The 24,865-nt window shown below is 35.1% G+C and overlaps 3 protein-coding genes across 3 annotated transcripts; 1 reads left to right on the top strand and 2 right to left on the bottom strand.

Annotated features, from left to right (window-relative positions):
• On the bottom strand, positions 1-5,788 carry LOC125196472. The gene is made up of 14 exons (XM_048095002.1): positions 5,454-5,788; positions 4,314-4,369; positions 4,044-4,218; positions 3,550-3,651; positions 2,732-2,803; positions 2,202-2,318; positions 1,998-2,075; positions 1,757-1,819; positions 1,591-1,687; positions 1,314-1,392; positions 1,009-1,220; positions 633-778; positions 429-551; positions 1-360 (listed from the first exon to the last, which is right to left on the bottom strand). Exons 1-14 carry the CDS (start codon positions 5,553-5,555, stop codon positions 208-210), a joined length of 1,575 nt encoding a protein of 524 aa, XP_047950959.1. The 5' UTR covers positions 5,556-5,788; the 3' UTR covers positions 1-207.
• Positions 5,789-10,702: 4,914 nt separating this feature from the next.
• On the top strand, positions 10,703-12,079 carry LOC125191762 (probable 3-hydroxyisobutyrate dehydrogenase-like 1, mitochondrial). Its single transcript, XM_048089175.1, has 2 exons — positions 10,703-11,341; positions 11,534-12,079. Exons 1-2 carry the CDS (start codon positions 10,718-10,720, stop codon positions 11,897-11,899), a joined length of 990 nt encoding a protein of 329 aa, XP_047945132.1. The 5' UTR covers positions 10,703-10,717; the 3' UTR covers positions 11,900-12,079.
• A 120-nt stretch (positions 12,080-12,199) lies between these two features.
• On the bottom strand, positions 12,200-17,805 carry LOC125191761 (hexokinase-2). Its single transcript, XM_048089174.1, has 9 exons — positions 17,326-17,805; positions 15,297-15,444; positions 15,042-15,224; positions 14,728-14,802; positions 13,889-14,044; positions 13,703-13,801; positions 13,471-13,601; positions 12,829-12,910; positions 12,200-12,743 (listed from the first exon to the last, which is right to left on the bottom strand). Exons 1-9 carry the CDS (start codon positions 17,595-17,597, stop codon positions 12,393-12,395), a joined length of 1,497 nt encoding a protein of 498 aa, XP_047945131.1. The 5' UTR covers positions 17,598-17,805; the 3' UTR covers positions 12,200-12,392.
• Positions 17,806-24,865: the final 7,060 nt, after the last annotated feature.

Genomic DNA, 24,865 nt, shown 5'->3' on the forward strand with positions numbered 1-24,865 from the left:
TGCAATATGTTATACTCCACTAGAGTATATGAAATTTTGAACGAATAAAAAATATTACCAGGTTGCACAACATGAATACAATTACAAGAATCATTCACCAAACTCAAGAATCAATCGATTGGACTAATCTAAAAAGTAACAAATCATCCAAAGTCTAAAGTTGTGTAGCCAATCCAATAGAATTTCAATAATTTAAGAGCAGTCAGTCTATACATCATATTTCTTGGGCTGCCTCCAGTGAGCAAGTGTCCTGGACAAACATACCAAAAAAGAAGAATTGTTTTGAGCTCCTTTCTTCCCATACAAATGCTTCCCTCCTAAATCCGTAAACTTAGGCCCCTTATCCTTGCTTCTATCGATCTGCATCACAAACACGCTGCAACTTTAGGATGAATTTTCTAATAAAAGGTGGTCTAAAATAACAATACCTTGCTTATCTTCCCGTCCTTCAAGTGGTAGCGTATGCCTGACCAGTTGATGGACTGGCTAAAATGTGATCGGAATGCAGATATAGGGTAGAGAAAATTGTCCACCAGCATTGCGATAAATACCTGTACCAATCAGAATCGAGCGGTTATTCCAGTTGCACAAAGCTATCTATGGTAAAACCAGGAATGAAGAGATGGACTTACGAGACACCAGTTGTAGGAAGCAAGTGATAGTGGTGGAGCCTCTGGGGATAATAAGTTGCAAAGCTGCACCTCTATTCTAGTCAAGTTCCACATGGAAAGAAGTTCGATAGTTGTGCATGTAGCAAGGCAACCCGCAAGCAACAATCCTGGAAAACAAAAACAGCAACAAGATTAACAAATAACTTAAATGCCAACTTAGCAGAAAACTTCTGTCAAACTTTTCTGTAACCAATGCATTGATACTATATTTATGAGAATTGTTGTTTTAATGAATATAACTATCGATCTCTGGCCTTTGACTTTTTCTAAGCACCCCCATTGTTTTTTCATACACTTCATTGTATCTGATTTACTGACAAATGACATGTATACTCACCGGTAGATGGCAAAACAGCTTCATCAAATGAATACCCATTGGAGTGAAATCTCAGAGCTGCTGCCAAATGTATCCCAGACATGACGAAAGGAGCGACAAATCCCCATGATAAGTAGCAGTGGACAGAAAATAGTGCACGATTCATAACCCAATTGATTTTGGTCGCGTACGATTCCAAAACAAATGTTTGTTTTCTTAAATAGTTCCAGTACCTAGAGAAATAGAAGGTTAGAAAACCAACTGAGGCTAGAAGTTGCATTTTCTAATGATCAATATTCTCTCAGTTTGGAAATGTTGAAACAAACCTGCCAAAGTTAAGATCACTTCCAAGTGGATGGGGGAAAACAGCAACTGGTGGTGATGTAATCAGTCTCTTATGCGCCCCTGTATACAATAATACGTCAGCAAACAAATATCCTTCAAATTCAAAGGTCAACTGCGCATCTATTCACTCAATAATAAAGACTAAAATGCATAGCTTAGTTGTCTAGGATAAGCAATACATATAAACAGTATGCAGCCTAGCCACACACTCAAACTAAGATAGTTGAAGATTCAGGGACATGAAATGTGTAACCTCACCTGCAATGGCAGCAAGAGTCATGTCATCTGAATAGCCACCATCCTTAAGGTCTGAGACAACATTATGTCGATTGGTTCTGAAATCATCTGCATGCATCTGCAACTCAAGTTATTAAGTTATTTGAAACATGGAGTAATAATTTGATTTTTTTGTAAGGCTTCTCACCATCATACATCCTCCCCACAAAAAGAACGTTCTTCCTCCAGTAGCAAATCCCATAGAACAAGGCTATATTTACAAAGAAGATCATTGTTAACATTTCTTCTCACAACCAGAAACTGAATATTTTATTGATGGTAAATCATAGATATTACAACCAGCAGAGAAGAAGTCAAGAATCAAAACCAATTAACATGATCACCAAACTAGACGACAAGAAAGCAGTCATTGAGGATTGCTAACATACCATGTGATATTCATATATGCAGTAACTTCCTAGACTTCCTGATGGCAAATCAAGAGGATATCCAGTTTGAATGAATATCTGAACATTTTCCAGACAACAAAAAAAAAAAAGTTAATTGAGCAAATGAGATTAGCAGCATCAGTCATAAGGAGATACAAAACAAACAATTTAGTAAATAGAGTAAAGTTAAATGTATAATTATACATCTGGGTTCTTTATCATTTCAGCAGTGAGGGCTCCAATTGAGCCAGGATGCAACCTGACATCATCATCTAGAAACAACACATACTTGCTTTCTTTATGCATATTCTCTACTCCAACCTGTAAAATTACACTGTACAATGTAAATAACATAACTGATGGAATGCTGAATCCAGCTATATCTATAAAGTATAAAACAGGTATTAAATAAAACATCCAGTTTTCTTTGTTATTTCTTCTGGTTTTTTCAGAAGTTGCTGAAGAAAGTAGTATGTCAAAAAAGGGAGTTGAAAACTAAAGAATTTCAACAAGTGGCCTAGAAAGGTTTGCGTTTAATGCTGATGATTGTTTATCAAAATGATCATGAGAAGTTTGCATCATTGAAAACTAGAGCAATTTTTAAGTTTCTCAATGTTGTAAAACAAATGTTGATTGATAATCTTATAGTGACATTTTTGGAGTCTGAGTTAAGAGCACGAGGAATAAGATGATGTGGGTTCATAAAATCACTAAATCAATGAAATATTCTGTACCAATTGGTTATGAATTTTCTGGCTGCAGGTTGTTGAATGACCAGCCACGACAATTTTGGCATCAACGTGATCCTGCAAGGTCATGCATCTTAATGTAAGAAACATATTTAAAACTGTATGGCTAGGCAATGAATATAGTATACAATCAATTTATGCAGAATATCTAGTGCAGATAATTAATATCTATCAGGTCGAGGGAGATGCATCTGATACTTATTTAATCAGAACAAGAATAAAAAATCTAAAATAAAAGCATATGTCCATCTTAGGAAGACAGGAAAAGGCACAGATCTAGGAATGATGTTTTGTGCACATTGAATACATATAATATCTACAAAAAGTAGTCATTCAGTTTCGAACAAATAAGTAATAAACTAAAGGCGAAGCATATTGACGTAAAGCAGATATTGATTTCTGCAATCATTGTCATTTTTGCATGCAACTGAAACTGAAACTGAAACTCATGTAGAACAGATAATATCAGAAGTTGACCATGACCGAAATTGTTGAAATTTAACCTCAAGTAGTACTAATGTACAATAAAGCATAAATGACCACAACATCATGGGAAGGTGGAAATACTAGAACTGAGAGATGTTGTCACGTAGAGATTTACTCTTGAATTGAAACTGGCTAAACTGTAGAACCCCACTTGTCATCTTATGATCTTAAACAAGCAAATGGCTAGATACATTTCCAAACCGCGCGGGTAGAAAATGCATCCACCCACTCGGTAAATTGCCTTGACAGGCTCAGTTAGGAAAAGAAATAAAATGAAAGAGGATCTTATATGTCAATAAGGGATGGGAACAACAGACCTGATAACTCTTTAATAGTTGAGAGACCGCAAGGTAAGCACGGTCTTCCACACTTTCCACAACAAAAAGAAATTCCACAGGGCCTCCATATAAAGTTGTAATCTGTAATACCATAAACCAAATTAAAAAATTAAAGCAACACTTCTAACTCTGTTACTAAAAATTCAGAGAATTAATAAGGCTAAAGTTCAAAGGCCCAAAACTTAATTTTATAACTAACAGAAAACAGCAAAGGGTGCCGAAGAGGAACTAGAGAAGAGAAGCAGCATATATAGCAGAAAGCACTGTTAGTCCATACGTTTCTTCAGTTCATTCACTTGCTTTTTACTTTGATGTTCCATTATAATTCAAAAACATTAACCTAAACTATAGTAGTTCATAGTAACTGTATCTACATAATTTCAAATGAATACTATTACCAGTATGTGCAAATACAATGAGATTGCTTCCAAACCACCTACTAGGCTGAGTTAAGAGCTTTGCAGATAGTTCACCTGACTTCTCCAGTTATGCAGATTATGTTCCCCGAAACCCTTCAAAGGCATTACAACTGAAACTCTTGGCAAGTTGACCTGAATAGAGTGCTCCAGCTCATTAATATCATAGCAAAGAAAAGCAAAGTGATTGCCACGCTTCATGCTTTCTTTTATCTTTCTTATCTCTTTATTCCTGCAACAAGAAATTGCTGTTAGCATTATAAAAGAGCCTAAAAATGAAAGTTCTAATCAGTAGTAGAGTAACTGCAGTCCGAAGGTTGTCATTACCTGACATAAGAAGCCAAAACCCAGCCAAGGGCAAGCAGTAAGCAAATGAAAAATCCCTACAAGCAAGGAAAAAAGATCTGATTTATCCCATTGTAGCCCATGCAAAGCCAGACTCTAGAAAATTTAAGTAATAATGATGCTGCGATCGAGAGAAGTTCTACAATTTCACATTTTATTTAAAGCAGAAAGAGAAAACAAGCGAAGTTACACAACAAATTTCATGTCAAAATTTTGACACACATTACTGGGACAGATAATATTGTACCCCCGTTTCCTTTTTGGAAAAACTAAGGTATAATAACAGGGTGTTTCAACAAAATGCACAGAATAACTAACAGACTTTGAAGTATGTTCAATCAATTGTAATTTGAATATTTTCTCACCAAGTCTTCAACTAAAAGCTAAACCATTGCTATTCTAGAAGTCTAAAACTCAAACAGTGAATAAAGCACACCCAGATTGACAAATAAGTATAACATGTAAACCGCAAGCATTGTTAACATTGATTATTGTGAATAATTTCAGTATAGGATCCCAAGTAAAGTCCTAGCTATTAACTCGAGCTCCTTCGGCCTTGTAGCTCCAAATTCGAAGGAAGGCAAAATCTCTCAGTTACAGTAGGTATCACATAATCAGAAACTAGTCTTCGACATTTGTATAGCCCTTCATCATCACCATATCACCTACGCGAGAACTCTGCCCATGGGAACAGGGCAGAGCGCTTCAGTAAAGATTACGAACGCAAACCTACTTTCGCAAAAGCAAAAGTCTGCTTCCGAATCCATATAATCAAGCATCCAGCACCACTGTGCCTCTATCTACCTCTAGAAATATTTGGCATAAATCCTGGATAACATACCAATTCATTTAACAGCAACCTGTAAGACAAACTAACACAAAACTTTTGACGTCTCAAATCTCAAAATCCAGCTAATTTGAACTCATTTTAAGAAGCACAACTGCTACTATGAGTACCATTCACTAGCTCAAATCAATCAACGTCAATGAATACACCTTTCCCGATCCAGAATACAAAAATGACTAGATAATCCACACTCCGATAGTTCAAAAAATCAGTCACAGTTGTTTCCTCAAATATTCAAATAAAATTTCAACAAAAAAAAAACAGTAGTAGCTCACCTGGATCTGAATAAAAATTGCAATTGGACTGCATAAACCTCTGCTCGCGGCGAATAACAGAGAATCAAACGATCGCATTTCCGTTGAAATGAGGAAATCCATAAATCTAACTTGGATTCCTCCCCTTGGTATCTCAAATCAAGCAGCGAGCACAATGTGATGCCCTAAAATTCAGGTGAAATGGAAAGTATACATACAGGTGTGTGTGCACACACATAAGCTTAATCTCTCTCCCTCTCTCTCCCTAGATCGCCGAGGATTGGATGAGAAAGTTTGAAACTCGGTGATAGGAGAGAGAGAGAGAAGAACAGTAGAGAGAGAAAGGAGAGGGCAATTTTAAGGAAACCGCGTAATTTTATAGTGGGACGGATTTGTTTAGAGGGAGAATATCAATTGTTTTCCAAATTTAATTTTTTTTATTTCCTGTTTTATATATTGGGTTGGTCCGCAATTTGGATTAATCGATAATATGGAATCCATTTGGGTGAAAATATTTTTGAGAGAATTTCAAATTGGGGAAGGAGTGACGTGGCAGTCGGAAAATTATGTGTAGATGAACGGCTGGCGAGTTGAATGATGTCGTAGGTTGAGATATAAAATGCCGACGTCGTTTATTAAAAATAAAAAAATTGAATTTTATGGCGTCGTTGTGCGATTCATGGCTTTCTAATGCGATTCTTGTCGCAATGCTCGTGTTGGGGTTATTGTCGCGTCAAATTGTACCACCGAATTTGAGTTGTCGATGGTCTCCCTATCATTTTAACTTCATGCATTGGGATTTGAAACTGTAGTGTCGCATCCTTAATGATGCTATGCAAATCCTTGCATCGAGAGTTATTTTTTTATATTAGTTGGATTTTTATTGTTTTGATGTTGGTATTTCAGTATCGATGGTATTGTTCTTCGTCCAAGGAGGAGGACATTGTGTGGCGGCAACTCAATTCCGAGGAATGGGTGACAATGGGCTACTTATATATGATAGGCAAATCCGACCATCATGAAGGTGAAGCCATGGTTGCGAAAGATATAGTTTAGCTCCAATGTAAAATTTCGATGGAACGTTGTTGTTGTTGATGAAAGCATATGGTGGATCACGGCTAAGACTATAGATTGATTCTTGGATTGGATTAAGGCTATTTTTGCAATTGCATAAACCAAAACGATGTCGTTAAGTAACTTATGCGACACATAGTGGGTCACGTTACTAAATTAAGATATTTATGTGTCATATGAACAATTTTATACACAACATTATTATAATATTTACTATCATATAATAATTGTGAACAATATTAAATCTTCGTAATTTCTCCTGCCAGTTTTCAAGATTCATTTAACAAATATTCTTATACTTTTCATAAATTTTTCCTTTATGTGTGTGGGGTGGTATTGTACAGCAATAATGGTGAAGGAAGATGCTAATTTATGCTTCGAATCATCACATGCGCTGTCATTTTCCATTCCAGCCCATTGCACATGTTATTTTATTTATTTATTATATCCATTTTAAATTATAATCCCGCCTAATTTAAATCGAATTTTAAAATATGGAAATAGGGTTTGTTCCGATTTCTTACAACATATCCTTGTTGAACAAATAATTGTTTCGTTAATAAATTACTACTATTTCTTGTTCAAACTAAGTATAGCCTTTTATTACAAGATTTATCTTGATGCCGAAATCATACAAGTATTATTTTATACCATTTCAGAATATCAAAATTAAGTAAGCATGACTATGAAATATTTTTTAAATAAAGTGGTAAAGTATTTGTGGTATTTATTTATTTAATTTCGAGTTTAATGAACCTATGACATAAATTGAATTTACTGAAATTGCAACGGGATGCCTCTGCATTTAATGCAAAATAAATACCACTTAATGATGTTCCATTTTTAACATAAAATTTTAGTCAGTCTGCGGTGGTTGTGCTATGTGTAGCGTGTGATTTAAAATAATAACTGTATTATCATAATTAAAATTCATAAATCTAATAGTATATGATTGAAAATGAACCTAACCCACAAAGTGGTACAATCACAAAATCAAGAAACTAAAGTTAGTGACACCGATGTTTGATGTTATTACAATTATATATATACACCATATTGCTTGTTGGGATCATTTATATGATTTGCCTTCCGATGAGTCATATATTATGGGGTAAAATCAATATAGCAACAAAACAAATTATTTTTTATTTGTTATTTTGACAGTGGGATGATATGCATGGTCCATCGTATCACTAATATGATTAAAATTGTAAAATTTATAGACCATAAGTATATATGAAATTACAATCAATTATGGTTTAAAACAAAAAACAATAACAAAAAAAAATTAACATACTACTATTAGAGATTGAATCAATATAAAAAAAAATACAAATATATTAATAGTACGACATGATTAAAATATCAAATTGGTTGAATACAAAATCGGGAGGAATAATTTATTGTCCAAATTCACTCAACAACTTTCATTGTTCAATTATATTGATAGAATATTCCATAAATATCCCTAGAATCAATAGAAAGTATGTTTGCTTAAGGACATATGTCACCTATTAGTATAATATTTTATTTCGAAAAGCTATCTAATAGGTCAAGATGTCACATGAATACATGATAGTATATCTTTGGAGAAGAGACGTATAAAATTTGTTTTTTCAATGGTTGAGAATTTTTAAATGGAATTTTATTGATAGAAAGGAATAAACCTATTTTCCAACGTTTATTATTAAGTACAACAAATACACCCTGTTGTTTATATACATTTGAGAAATGAAAAATGGAAATGGTATATTATAGTCTATATATAATAAAAATTTATCGGTAGTGAAATAATAAAACTGAATTTTCTAGATTTCAGAAAAAAAATTGTATTTTATATAAACTGTCTTGAAATTATGAAAATGTAGTATTCTATAAAAAAAAAAACTACTAGAGGTGCACTATTAATGAAACTAGATTATGAACGGTTTATGTAATATTTAAACTTTGATTACATTAATGATAATTAGAAAGATTTGTCTCAAAATTTTAAAAGGCCAAAACCTTGTTATATTTGTCTTAAGACGTTGGAGATATATAGAAGTAAAATATTAATTTAATTAAACTTTGATTACTTTAATGATAAGAAAGATCCCAACTTTTGAGAAGAATTTGAAAGTCCCATAATTATTTTTCAAATATTTCTCTAAAATAAGTAAGTAGAATAAATAAATAATTCAATTCTTTAGGACAAGCAAAGTAGCTGTCTATTATCTGGTTGATTGCACAATGCAACCCAACTTGCTATTTGGCACTCGAAAATGGGGCCGGCACATAGTTTGTTTTTTTTATAAATATACATTTATTAATAGTATGTATACGTGTTAATGTGATTATTTAAGACGTGACAATGGTGTATAACGGAACTGAACAAGCTAATGTTTGAGATTTTAGACATCAAAGTGTCCACCAAAAAGATCATACCATGTGAAATATCAGGGTTTTTTTTGTATCATTGCATTGATTCATTTGGTTTTATAATTCGATCAATGAAAATGTTGCCACATGTGTTTGCATTTCTTGAAAATAATCTTTGAGTCTTTAACAACTACTATAAGAGCATCTCAATGCACGGATGTCCCATTCAGACATCCACTAGAACTTCCAAAAACACTTTCTGCCACGTCACTAGGACTTCCCCATCACAATCCGCCCTTCCCATGCGGTATATAGAGTTTTTTTTTTTAATTTTTTTTTTATAAAACTCGGACGTCCGCGGCGGACGTCCACCCGCTCGTCGCCAGGATATCCGAGGACGTCCGGTGTCCTCACGGGACGTCCATGTCCGACTTATTTTGTTCCAATGGCGGACGTCCCGATCGCCCGTCGCGAAAGTCCGACCCAACGTCCGTCATTAGAGATGCTCTAAGTCTATTCAAAACTCCAACAGTCAATGGAATTAATTGCATCCTCTTCAAAACAATAGAAATAGGATGATGTACTAATCTGAATATTTGAATCGACTACTGAAATACTACTAGTATTAGATTCGATTCATATTTTTACTAAGGTCGATATATTTAGTATGCTATGAGATCCAATGCAGAGAATATTCCATCCTTGAAAAAAGGGACAAGGATGCTATTCGTCGTTTCTTTAGACTTATGTGGTTTGAAAAAATAAAAAAGTTATGCAATGTCAAAATAGTACTATTGCGTTTAAATGTGTCTATTATTGTGTTACCAAATCTATGTTATTCGGGTAGTTAAATTAGATAACATTGGTTTTTATAAATTCTTTTTTTCTGATTTGATAAAGAAAATCTAGTACTAATATGGTGATAATATCATATACTCCATCCATTCCCTATTTTTTTTTCTCAACATTTGTTGTTTTCGCTCGTCCCTTATTTATTGTCTGCTTTTACACCTTATCATGAATAATAAGCAGGTTACACATTCTACTAATTCATTTCTAAATGAGACTTACATTTCACTCATTTTTTCAACTCAAGTTTCTTTATGTTTCTTAACTCACTTTTCCTTACATATTTTAAAACTCGTGTCCAACACAAAGTGGACTAAAAATAGGGACGGATGAAGTAGAATTAGTCTTGACCGTCACAACGAAAAAGTTACTTTGACAAAATTAATAAAATTGGATAATCTGAAACTTATCCATCCGATAATCGCAACCGCAATCGAAGAAATGGAGCAGTAAAGGAGCTAAAGCTTCTAATCCAATTAACTTTAAAGCTTCTAATCCAATTAACTTTTCAACCTATTTTCTATTAAGTATTCCCTTCGTTTCACCATAGTTGAGTCATTTTACCATTTCGAGAAATTTCTTCATAGTTAAGTCATTTCCATATTTGGTAATTTTTTTTCTTTCTTATTTTACTCCCTCTTATTTTATTCTTTCTACTTTTTCATTTCTCTTACTTATTTATTTATTTATTTAACACACCCAACATTCATTTCTAAAACTCCATGCCCAAAAGTTCCGCCTCAACTATAGCGAAACGGAGAGAGTACTAGGATTACTATATTCTCTGAAATTCGTGTCGAATCAAACTGTGATAAATTATCATGGACAGATTGAATATGATTCTTGTCGGGGACTGACGGAATATTTTCTAAAATCGATAACTAATGATTTAGTACTATTTGCTAATTTGGCAAAAATTAAATTAGTAATTATCATATGAAATTACCAAAATACCCTTAGAAAAGTCCAAACCAACACATCATCATCATCACCTAATCAGAAAAATGCGCCTGTTATCCCTCCGCCGCTCACTCCCTCCCTCACCCCTCCTCCCCCGCCGCACCATGTCCTCCTCCTCCGCCGCCGCCCCCATCACCCCCGCCGCCACCAAGCTCGGCTGGATCGGCACGGGCGTGATGGGCAGCTCGATGTGCTCCCACCTCCTCAAGGCCGGCTACGCCGTCACCGTCTTCACCCGCACCAAATCCAAGGCCCAAACCCTCCTCTCCATGGGGGCCCACTGGGCCGACTCCCCCAGATCCCTCGCCTCCCAATCCGACGTCGTCTTCTCCATCGTCGGCTTCCCCTCCGACGTCCGCCACGTCCTCCTCGACCCCTCCTCCGGCGCCCTCGCCGGCCTCCGCCCCGGCGGCGCCCTCGTCGACATGACCACCTCCGACCCCTCCCTCGCCGTCGAGATCCACTCCGCCGCCGCCGCCGCCGGCTCCTCCGCCGTCGACGCCCCCGTCTCCGGCGGCGACCGCGGCGCCCGCCTCGCCGCCCTCTCGATCTTCGCCGGCGGAGACGAGGCCGTCGTCACCCGATTGACCCCCCTCCTCGGCTGCCTCGGTAGGGTTTACTACATGGGCGGCCCCGGGAAGGGGCAATTCTGTAAATTGGCGAATCAGGTGCGGGGCAATTATATCGTCCATACAAAATGTTTCATTATTGTTTTACGGTAGTAAAAAAAATCATTTGTTACTAGAAATTTCATAAATTGTTTCATTTTTCGTACGTCTCATAGGTACAGCGACAAAATATATTAAATTGATACGTAAATCATGAAACAATGAAAAAACATTTTGTACTGATAATATTAGGTGACAATTGCAACGACGATGGTGGGATTGTGCGAGGGTTTGATCTACGCGCATAAGGCCGGTCTTGATTTGGAGAACTATCTCACCGCGATTTCAACCGGCGCTGCCGGATCGAAATCGCTCGACTTGTACGGCACGAGGATTTTAAAGAGGGATTTTGAGGCGGGATTCTACGTGAACCATTTCGTGAAGGATTTGGGGATTTGTTTGAGGGAATGCCAGAGCATGGGGCTGTCGCTGCCGGGGCTGGCCTTGGCGCAGCAGCTCTACGTGTCGCTTCAGGCTCACGGCGAGGGCGATCTGGGCACGCAGGCGCTGATTCTGGCCCTCGAGAGGCTTAACAAGGTATCGATTCAGCCGATCTAAGCCGGTAAAGTTGGTGTTAATGATGGTGTTAATCATGAATGGTGTTCCTTTCTTTGTCTGTGTGATTTCAGTGTTATGCAATATGTAATTCATCAGAATAAAGGTTGTCACATTTATGTGAGAAATAATCACTGTAAGACTTTTCCTCTCCAATCAAAAACAGACTTCGTTGCTGCTGCAGCGTCGTGTGTTCATTGTGGCCGGGTGCACTGACGTTAGTGCACCCGTCGCCACATTTGAAGTAATGAAAATATTGCATAAAGCAAAAAAATAGAACAAATCAATAGTGTCAAAAGATACTAACAATGAAAATCAGTTTCTCATTAATTATTATAACTTAGGCCTAAAAATGATCAAATATTTGTAAATCCCTCAATTTATTCATCTCCTTCCATTCCACCGCTGCCTGTGTCTTCCTTTCAAAGGCATCCAAGTATATAGGCATACATAGTTCCCACAAATACTACAAAAACTAACCAGAAATTGTACACCTTCAAGATTCTTCTTCGACTTCGAGGTACTGCGAATGGGAGGCCGCCAGGAGGGCGGCTCCGATCCCCGACCCGTCGTTCGAAAGCTCGATCACGACGCTGTCCGAGACCTCTCCCAGCAGCTCGTCGAGCGTGGCCTTCATGCACTCCCTGAATTTGGTGTAGTGCTCGAACAGTCCGCCGTCCAAAGCTATGACCGACCTCTGCTGCTTCTCTCCCTCTTTCGGGGCGTCCCTCTCCAGCTTCGTGAGGATGCCCACGATGCCGGCCGCGGAGAGGCGGGCCCCGCGCGTGGCGACGATGTCACATATCGCCACGACGATTTTCCTCATTGTCAGGCAGGAGTTGGGTACCTGCCCGTGAAGGGATTAAGAGTCAGCGAACTGCAGATATCGAGGTAAAAGTAACTGAGTTTCGTACTCAGGAGGGAGCGAGTACCTCTAGGATGTCCTTCAGTTTGCTCCCGACAACCTTGAGATCGGGAGAGGTGTCGTGGTGCATAGCCGACATGTCGGGGGTCCTGTGTTGTGTGTAGCATTTGTAATTTAGCTATACATAGATAAAAAAAAATAGGGCAAAATATAAAAAATCATGAAATTTGGCCAAACTTTAGTAATGTCCCGCAACGTTAAAAATCGGCCGGAAAAAAAAACCACAAAGTTTGATTTGTTCGCAATATATCCCATGACAAGTAAAATTATACTATCTGATATGACAACCGGGAAATCATACGTGGATGTCACAACTAGTTAGTTAAATAATGTCATCTATTCATATAGAAAATAATGTGGATTGGTTGGAAAACATCCACAAATATATTGCAACATGGGATAATTTCGTAAAATCCGAACTTCATGGTTTTTCCGGCTGATTTTTAAATTTGACATAACAGAATTTGACCAAAGTCACAAACACTAGCAAGACGAAAGGGTTTTTTTTTCCCTATTGGATTATAAATCGACATTAACATGTGAAATTAAATCTCAAGACGCCATACGACAAATATAGCCCACAGCAAGAAACGAAAGAGACACACGACCGTTCAAGAATGTTTTTTCTATCTAGAGCGCCATTGCTTACCTCAGTATGAATGGGATATTGAGTTTGGGCGGGATTGTATCACCGAAAAAGGATGCCTTTTCAGCCATCGTGCATAAAACTATACGCACAATTTCTCCAAGATACATGCCAGAAATCAACTTCTCGAAAATCTGCAGCAGCAAGAAAAACATACACAGATGCCAAAATATCCTCAGTATATTTTACAGCTTTGGACAATAAAAAGCAATACAAATGTAGGTTAATCGAGTACCTGATCTCCAGGATTCAAACTCTCAGCATCGAGAGCGTAATCGTACACTGTAAGTGGAAGATGTGACGAGCGAAAATTACCCCACTCCATGTTTATAACCTCCAGTAAGAAGGAATGTCAGTTACTTTACGTATAGCCAGAATCTACGAGTATTAATCGATGAAATCTTTTCAAAAAAGCACCAACCATTTCTCCGCTTTTAGGTAGCAGACCCTGCCATTTTGGAATTGCATGTGCCCGTTCGACATAAGCAGCATTAGTTCCCGTCCCAAGGATCACAGCAGCAACGACATCCGGATTGGTGTATCGTCCTCCAGCTAAGGTTCCAACGGTATCATTGACCTGCAATGAACAAACAGGACAGCAATCTTCATAGACGCGCATATAAAAATGAACAATGTGACATTCACATTCATACATATTTAATACTCTCTTCGTTCAATACGTCTAAAGTGTGATACTCTCTGTTCTCGCAATATGAACCAACACCAAAGTGAGACCTATTCCACTCACAATATAAACACAAGATTTTTTAAAAACCCGTGCTTGAAAAAATTGCTGATTGTAGTCAGATATTAGCATATATAATTATCAAGTAATAACTAAAAACTATAAACCTAAAATATTATTACAATATAGTGAACATTAATTAGTTATCATTAAACAAAGAGAAACATACACTATTATAACCCAATATTAGCCCATTTTTCAATTTTAACTCAATAAAATGATCATGTAATAAAACGAAATTACATTAAAATTCAATGAATCGATCATTTCCAAACCTTACATGGTCAATGAATCAGCAAAGAAAGTCGACCGGATTCAGATTTGAAAAAAGAAAGAGAGAAAATAAAGTCGATTCTTTGGGTGTGTTTTGTTAATACTTAATAGTTATTTACCGAGTTAGAATTGAAAGCATAGCTAGTCTTAGATTAGATTAGTGTACTTGCCTTACAAGCAGACAAACAAACAAACAAACAAACAAACCAAGATCTCGTAACTCGTAAGGAAGAAAGACTCACCAATGCAGTCACACGCATATCAAGACCAACTCTTTCCATTGCTTTCGTTAGCTCTGCAACGACATCTTGTCCGATCTACGAAAAGCCAAAAAATTGATAATGCAACAGAACACTGATATCTGAAACAGATATATTTCTAGGTTAATTGATTTAAGTAGATGTGGCAATTCGTATAAACAAGACATGTTTCGGGTTGACATGATAAGATTAACTAGATTAGTGGCAACATGAAGTCATGAACACATACTCGGAAAATTTTATTTTCAACATAGTGATACTTTAAAGGTGGTTAAAGAAGGAAGGAAGAAACAAACCGCATCTTCGATAAGGAAGCCTTTCGTCCAGTTGATTAGGGTTCCTGATGCTAACGATAATTGTCGAACTGGAAAGGAAAAGGTGAAACCAAGCTCCCTTTGCCTTCCGGGTGGAAGATGAAAGTCATCGCCTTCTGTAGCAACAAATTTTGCTAGTGCCTCGGCAATGAAATCAAATAGTTCCTGAATTAAAAAAGAGCATCAGCTAATGGAGATAATCAAAGTCAGCATTTCAAGCCACGAGAATGTACTCACATTACATGAACTTGTCATCAGTTGTGGAGGAATCGATACTTCATCAAACTCCTGCTTGATTGGATTGTCTTTGCCACCTAACTGGACTCGCATAACACGGAAGTTTGTTCCACCAAGGTCCAATGCATAGAACAATCCCTTTTCATTCCTGAACAGAAAATACGAGGATCACACCCTTGCCAGGCGAATCTTATTGCTCATATTGGCAAACTAAGCCACAAAAGAGAAAGGGAGTCTTTTTTTTTGGATAGTTTCTTCTTAAGCTATGAAATTATACATTTTTTTCGGTTGACGTTATCTTTAAACAATGACAGCACTGTTTACTAAAGTAAACTAAATGGACAACAGGACCACATGATTCATTCATCGTCAGTTCTATTATGATTTAACAGACTAATCATATAAGCACAAAAGACTACTAAAGTTGTCCAATCATGGATATTCAATGGATGTAACAAAATGCATAATTATGCTAAGTTAGCTCAGCTTACGGATTATAATTGTGGATTTCATAAGAACAGAAAGTACACAATCTCGAAAGAAGCATCATTTACTCTTTTACAGCAGTTTTCAAATGTAAAAAAAAAAAGCAGAACATCCACTTCTATGATGATAAGCTTTAAAAAACTGAAAGCTTGAATTGGAAAAACTGAAAATATACAAAAAGAACAAAGCTACAAGCACTAGAAATGCAAAAGGTAAGGGAGGGTCCCACCACCAATCCCAAACAGAAGAACACTACAACTCCAAATATTAGGTACGTGTCCCATGATTGAAAAGATTAAGCAAGAAATAAGAAGAAATAAACGTAGAAAAGCACCATATTCATAGATCTCGGAAAACACAACCATCATAACGAAAACGGAATGCTGATGCTTCTCGTCACAGGACTCCAGAGGATGACAAGTGACAACAAATCAAAAAAGTCGAGGTAACACACAACGTGGAAGTGAATATGTTTATTAAGAGGTGCGGAGTCCTCTATCTCAAATGGAGAATGTTTAGACGAAATATGTCAGGCAGCTTCAAATCCAAATTGATGAAGCATTTCATATTTCTATTCTCTAATTGATGATAGTGGTTGGAGCACCACGAGGTAGGAAGACGTAAACAGACACGATGAGCATTATCTTGTTACTAGCCATACATTTTACTCATCGTCTTTGTATCGAAGTATCGAACTACAAAAACCAGAGCTATAATCATAGATCTTTGCCTAAACGATGATATAAACTTGGATCCATACGAATTACTAATCAGACATTATACACCAAATCATGATCTGACTTGATAATCACTCTCAAACACCAAATCATGATAAAGAAATCAAATTTCTTAAATCTTGAACAAAACACATAACCTGACTTCAACTCCTTTAAGCATCACTCTTACGCACCAAATCTCGATAAAGAAAGCAAATTTCCTAAACCTTGAACAAACCACATAATCTGACATCACTTCAAACCCCTTAACTATCACTCCAAAACACCAAATCTTGATAATTATCAGATCAATTATGCTAGATACAGAGGCACACTAACTTGGATCGACATATACTCACAACCAACTTTAGCACTCAAAACATTGCAGAATGGAGAGGATCAACAAGATAAAGAAACCAAATTTCCCAAATCTTGAACAAATCACAATCTGACAGCACTTCGAATTTCTTAACCATCACTCTAAAACGCCCAAATCATGATTATCATCAAATCAACTAAGCTAGATAGTAGATAGAGACTTGGATCCCCATATACTCACAACCCAAATCATGATAATCATCAAAATGAGAGAATCAACAAGACAAAGAAAGCAAATTTCCTAAATCTGAACAAAACACACAATCTGACAGCACTTCAAATTCCTCAACCATCACTCTCAAACACCAAATCAGATAAAGAAAGCAACTTCCCTAAATCTCGAACAAAACACATAATCTCACAGCACTTCAAATCCCTTAACCATCACTCCAAATCACCAAATCTTGTTAATCAAATCAAATCGGACAACACATTTGCTCACACCATACCCTGTGGGGAGGTTATCCACGTAGCTGATGAGCATCTTGAGCTTGCTGCCGCCCTCGATTGCGAGGCCGGCGTGCATCTCCACCATCATAGCATCGGCCACGCGGCGGAGCTTGGCGGTGGGAGTGGCGCACTTCTCCTCCAGCTCCCTCAGAACAGCCTCCGCCGCGGCCCACTTGCCGGAGCTCCTCATCCGCCGCCTCACCAACAGAACGGCGGCGGCGCACACCGCCGCCGTGCAGACCACCGTCGCCGCCACAGCTACTTTGCCCATCTCACCGGATTCGAGATTTACGGCCCAAGATCGAATCTTTTAGTTGGTTTTCGCGGTGGGTATCAGTGATTTCAACCTAGATAGACGATTCGACCATTAGAGAGCCACCATGGCTGAAGTTAATGGAGGAAATTTATATGGGTTCTCGAGAGTTGGGAGGGATTTGTCTTCTAGTTTAAAGATATTTAGGAAATACACTATTGAAAAGAAGAGGAAAATGACATTGATGAAGGGCAAGATCAGAACTTTATATATGCAATTTTTAGTCTTAAGATTTTCTTCAATTCTTAGGCAAAAATCAACCCAAAATCTCATCTTTATTTAAATTGGATGTTTTGTCTTTCACCTTATCCGAATCTGTAATTAATCCACTTTTTACTTGCAAATTGTAATATTCAGTCAATGGTTTTGGTGTTCGAAATCGAAACCCACTGAAATCCAAGATTAAACCATCTAATTTAGATAACAATATTACTAGTAAAAGATCTATTTTGATATGCCCAAAACGAATTTCCTTTTTTGGTTATTTTCCTTTTATTGGCATCTTTTCTTTCTATTTTCCATATATTAATGAAGTAGATAGAATAAGTTATTCGGTTTAATGAATTAGAAATGATTGTCTTATTAATATTGCTCGATTTGATGAATATGGGCCAAGGGGAGTGTTAGGATGCCACCACCTTTTAAAATAATACCATACCATCATTCATAGTCAATTATTTGTATACGTGGATGAATAATAAGCTGCCACGTGACAAATTTTTTTTGAAAAAGACGACCAGCAATATTTTATACACTATATAGAAATTTTTCTTGGCCAGCAGATTGTTGTGTAGTGTTTATAATATTACTATATGAGTAGTGTTACAATCTCACTTTAAGAGGGATTGTCATTTTAATACAAATCTATGGGCCAAATATACTTTATCCCAAATCAAATGTCAATTTTGGATTACAGAGTCTTGTCATTCATTTGTAGTACTATCTTGAGTGATTGCAATTAAGCTAATTCATCTTGGGATACTTTAATCTTGAATAATAAAACGATTATTTTTGAATAAACTAAACAGTATAGTGTGTAATATTAGAATTTAGAAGGGAAGTTCATACCGAACCTTAAAAGCCACTTTAAAATGAAGCTCAATGGATAAACTATGATTAAATTTTGGTCAAATTTCACATCCTTGTGCCTAACTTCAACGGTTTGGGTGGTGAGATTTCTGCAGCTGTTTTCGAACTAAAAAGAATGAATTCTAAACATTGTATTTATTCTTTGTATTATCCCCTTATCCCAAATATTGGTCAAACTAATCTACATACAATAGTGATTCACAATAAACTAACAAAATACTTATAAAATCCTAATCTACCAAATTAAAGAGTGATTTAAACCTTGTTACTATATCGAAATAGCACAAAATATTGCTTCATGGTTTTAGTTATGGTAAAAAAAATGTGTGATTTGACTCTTTTCAGCGAATATTTTTTTACGTTGAGTCCACAAATGATGTCATAGTTCTTTATAGTTAAAACACTAGCCATAACGATCATAAGAATTCAGGCAAAAAATGATTAAATAACAACAACAAAGCAAGTACTAAAAATATCGATGGAACAACAAATTACACCTAGTAATAATCATAGAAGAGCATCAACCAAGCACACTTGCATAAATCAAGGCAATAGCATCAACCAATCACTAAAATATCCATTCTCACGAAAATACACACCTTCACCCAAAAGCCAACCACAATTTCAAAGTTTTGGGCCATACTAACACATCACTCTTTAATCTTTTATCACAGGAAAAAGATGAATAAGACACAATCCTCTAATTCAAATCTCCAACATATAATTAAGTATATATGTTTATCACATGGATACTGGAGTAGTACTATACTAAAACAACAATTCCATGAACACATATTTATATAGGTGTGTATAGTCTATAAGATTTAAAATAAACAAAGTAAGAGATTTAGGAACATGCATATTAAGATCCACAAGCACATGGGAAATATATTGTATTAATATATACAGTTACGTGTCATAGTGAAAGCAATGATTATATAAAAACAATATATCATTATATTCTCAGTCGCCTTTCATCGTCTACTAACAATAACAACGGCAGCACCGACTCACGGGCTCGAAACTCAATGTCATAATTAATTACATATAATTGAGAGAAATATAATTCAAAAGGACTGATCTTGATCAATGTGAGACAAATGATTATATAAAAATAATATATTATTATATTTTCATTCGTCTTTCATCGTCTACTAACAATAACAACTGCAGTATCGACTCACCGACTCAAAACTCAAGATCATAATTGATAACATATAATTGAGAGAAATATAATTCAAAAGGAGAGATCAGAGTAAAATCATGTTAATTATTTGGACATCAAAACTTCAAGACCCCTAAGCTTGGACTTTTTATTTCTAAAGATTGATCATCGATAATGTATCAAATATATATAAAATATCAAGAAACTCAATGCAGAATATCGCGAGAAAATCATAAATAAGTGGATCCAGAATAGTGATAAACAACGAAAAAATCTTTCAAAATAAATTCCAAATTTCCAACCTTTAAAGCAATGAAACATGATAAGATTATTAGGCAGGGTAATACTTTAACACCACACAATTCATAAAACTAGGAATATATTTTCGTGATAAGACATTTTTCTTTATTATCATATGATGGCACGTGTCCACTGGTTGGCAAAATTATGTGATACTCAAATATAAATAGAAAAATAAAATTCCATCTTTTCAGCGGTCATATGATTTTTGAACTACATCGAACAATTTTCTCAATTTAATATGTCCGAATCGGCAAAATAATGTTAAAAGTCTAAAAATATACAATGTATGAAACCTAAATAATCAAAATTTAATAGACGATTCGATATTAATTCTTATGGAAAGTAGAAAAGGAGAGAAAGGAGAATATATTACTCCCTCCATCTCTAAAAAGCATGAAATTATTTCTTTTTAATTTGTCCCTAAAAAGTATAAATATTTTAATTTTAAAAAAAAATTCTTTCTAATGAGATGAAATGTATTCTCCATTAATAATACTTAAAAACTTTTTTTATTTATTTCTATCTTGTTTTATCAATTTTATATGAAAATCTGTGTCAAACCAAATGTATATATTTTTAGGGAGAAAAAGGAGTATTCAATTATTGGATTTGGACGGAAGTCTAATTCAACTTGGTGGTCATGTTCAATTTTAGGTAATTGACAAGCAAAGGCGATGCCATGAAAACATGTGGGCATGTGCTTCCTCCAAACCAATGGAATATTCAGGTGGGTCAAATGCATCAACTCATCTCATAGCTAGTGGGTCCATCAATTCTAAAAAACTCTATTAAATTCGAGTTTTGAAGTTATAGTTAAATTCATAATATGACAGCTTCACGCAAATTTCCAACTTTCTGGAGTTGAGATTCACTTCCATTCTTCGTCTGTCATTCATTGTTAACCATCGTCAGTGACGATCGCCACATTCATTTATGCCTTCTCATGCCGACAGCTTCATACAAATTTCCAACTTTCTGGGTTGAGATTCACTTTCATTTTTCGTCTGTCATTCATTGTTAACCATCGTCAGTAACGATTGCAACATTCATTTATGCCTTCTCATGTTGACAACAACTTTATTCACCGTATCTGATTCCACGAATTCTATTTATAATCGGATTATTTTGATGGAAATGGACTAATACACAATTCTAGTTGATGATAAGAATGGGTGCAAATGGCATGAGAAATTGATTCCATATTTCATTAGGTTTTGGTCTAGGTCATTTGGGTCGGTGACACAGTTGTCATCCAAAATAGGCCAAACGGTGCAGTAGTTTTATTGCTTATCATTTCGGTTCCATTTCCTATTTTGCGAAACGATTTGTTTTGACAGAATATTCTTGTCGAATACTAGTACACACTTCTAAATTCTACAAATGTACGAAAATAGTTTGTTGTCTAAATGAACAATGGAATGGGTAAAATAGTTTTTTTTTTCCCCAATGTCTTAAAAAATATTTCATTTCATAAATTAAAAACTCTTTTCCTGAAAAGTCCGTCCCAGTTTAAGAGTCACTTTTAGAATTTTCCATATTTAGTCATACAATTTTACCTCATTCTTCATCAAAATTACATAAAAATGTCATTATCTACATTAAAATAAATCAAAACAAAAATCAAAAGTCAAAAGGGACCCACCTTCAACCAACTCCACCATCTCACTTCATTTATTACACACTCTATCATCTCACTTCATTTATTACACACTTCAACTCTTTCTTAAAATCCGAGCCATAACAATAAGTGACTCCAAATTTTTTTTCCCCAATGTCTTAAAAAATATTTCATTTCATAAATTAAAAACTCTTTTCCTGAAAACAATATTGTCATAAATCACAAAAATTTTGGGCTAGACTTTAGCTTTTGGGTCAATTTCAAATGGTTGGATTATATATTGATACTAGCCCAAAAGATTATATAGATCTAATTAAAAATGGGCTTTCTAGAAAGCCCAATAAATGTCTAAGCTTTTAGGTTTCACTATTTACGGGAAAATATATTTGTCTTGTCTCTATGATAAAACTTTCCCTATGATTTATTAATCAATTTTGATCAATATATTTGTATTAATATACGAAATGATAAGCAATATATTTTACGTGCGTGCCACACTCGTTTAGTACATGCATATTTAGCGTTGTTTGTTTTTCTATTCATTTAATTTGATTTTAATATAGTAAAAACAGTTATACTACCATTTTTAATACCTATTTTTCATATAAATAATAGTATTAAAGCAAATAATTTAGGATGTAGATACAATTTTCAAACGTATAGCGGTACAATTGATTATAAAAAAAAGGCCATGAGGGTGAATGATTAATTGCAGATATCAAGATCTTAATGTTAACCAATGAACATTAACCGTGTTTAGTTTAGAGATTATTCTTCCTAATCTTGAAGCATAATGCAGGTTTGGGGTAATTAATGGTAGTAGGAGTCAATTAATAAGGTCTAGTAAGCTAGATAGCTAGGGGATAATATATGCATGCCACCAATTATCCACACCTATAATACCACACTCATGCTGTACACGTTGCGAGATCGACACGTTTGCTAAAAATATAGGCACTTTCAACATTGATTTTTGTAAAAAATAAAAGGCTTAAACATATATAGAATAAACAAGATCTACTGCATGTGCAAAACCGCGCAACAAAAATAAGACAATACTATCGAAGACTAGAACTGGACAAGAAAAACAACTAAACCAACAAACAAAACAAAACAACATGTATAAACTTAAAAAAGACATAAACTCTAATAGAGCAAAGGAATCCAAAAAAAAAAAAAACATGATGAGAAGCAAAAACCACAAACATTGTTATGTTTGTTTGTTTTTTTGTTAACTTTTAGTATATTACTTTTGTGGTATAGTGAATTTATATTGTGTTGTTTTGATTGTCAAGTATTATATGCTTACTAGCCTTGGCTTTGAGTATTTTTACATTTATCAAAAGCAATACTTCATTCGTCTGCGAATAATTGTCGCGTATTTTTTATTTCTTTTGTGTTAACTGTCTTATTTAAAACTTGAGCCGCGTCAAATTAGACAACTAATAATAGCTGAAAAATGGAGTAGTGTATATTTATATGTATATATATTATATATTATTTGATGCATGCATAAATTATGATGAACCCTATAGAAGAAACAATTGGTGAAATAAAAAAAGAGGAAAATAATTCATCCAAATGAAGAGATGACAGTTATGTTAGAAAAGAGTGAATCTTTGTTGCTTGCAAGGTAGACAAAGGCTATGCTTAGGCTACTGCAGTCTACAGCATTTGTTAGGACTTTGCTCAATATATTTATAAAATGAATGTGTGTGGATTATATAGACAGGTATAATGGAGTGGGATGGAAATGATGATGGTCTTGTTGGAGGGTTGTGGTACTTGTGAATTCTTCAATATTGGTTGTTAAACTATATACTATATGTGAAGATAAGGATACACATAGTTTTTTATGTTTTGTAGTGTCCTAACAATTTGAGGAACATATTACTATTACTTTTGCTTATAATTAAGAATGTTTCATACTTTCATTATGCATTGAAATTGGTTGTCAATTGATCTAGGAGTACTAAATATTTTGGTCATTCTCTTATCATCGTGAGGTGTAGAATATGGCTCATGTAAATTCGCATTATTTGTGAGTCAATAATAAAACTAATTTAAATTCCGAGAAAATATCAATTAATAATTAATTGGAGTTCGATGCAATTTAATATAATTACCTATTTTAACTGCGTATATAAATACAATGCATATAAATTCAGAAATATTAGCAATAGAAGTGATCCTATACTCATGTCGTCAATTTAGGGATTTTTCAGACGCACTGTCATTAAAAGAGAAGATATTTTCTTTAATTTTCTGCAAATCAAAGGGCGGTCATGACATTTCTGACCAACCCTAGTTATATTCTTTTTAAATTATATAAAATTTTATGAAGGTAAGATAATTTTTTTTAGGATTAGCCTAAAATAAAGGATGTGGGATGTAGGGACTGCAGCATTGTGAATGAGGGCATGCATGTGAAAAGCATGATGGCCTATGATGAGATTGTCTATTTATTTTATATTTAAGTACTTGTATATTATAAACATAAATAATGTGCAGTTAATGAAGAGAAAATGACATGGTCCATCAGCTGATCACCATGCTCACAAATGCATCTAAATAAATATAGTACTACTATCTACTTATTTATAATCTATGTAGTAGTAGTATATATTTTCAAGATTGGACCTTGCTTCAGTTCTCTTGTTATATGTACTATTTGATCTTCAATAACATAAATTTAGTACTGACTGAATATAGTTTTTAGCAATTTCCATAAATTTAAAATTATAAAAAAGACAAGGACGAAGAGACTGGTAAGGACTTAAGTCCCTCTCATTACATATATTTGCTTGCTTAGACATACATAACTATTTTTTATGTTTATGTTTTTTCAAGTATCTCATGTAACAATCCAAATATTTGATCTTGTGTATTGTAAATCTATATTAAATAAAATTTATCTTGATAAATATATAAGGATTTTAAGCAAGCTCTTGCATCTTAAGTAGTACTATGAGTTATGACAATATTAATGGAGCAACTAGCAAGACCCAAATGTTTGTAATTATTGATGTGCTACACATGCATGGTACTCTC

This window comes from Salvia hispanica, chromosome 6 (genome assembly GCF_023119035.1).
Source record: "Salvia hispanica cultivar TCC Black 2014 chromosome 6, UniMelb_Shisp_WGS_1.0, whole genome shotgun sequence".
NCBI classification, from domain to species: domain Eukaryota; kingdom Viridiplantae; phylum Streptophyta; class Magnoliopsida; order Lamiales; family Lamiaceae; genus Salvia; species Salvia hispanica.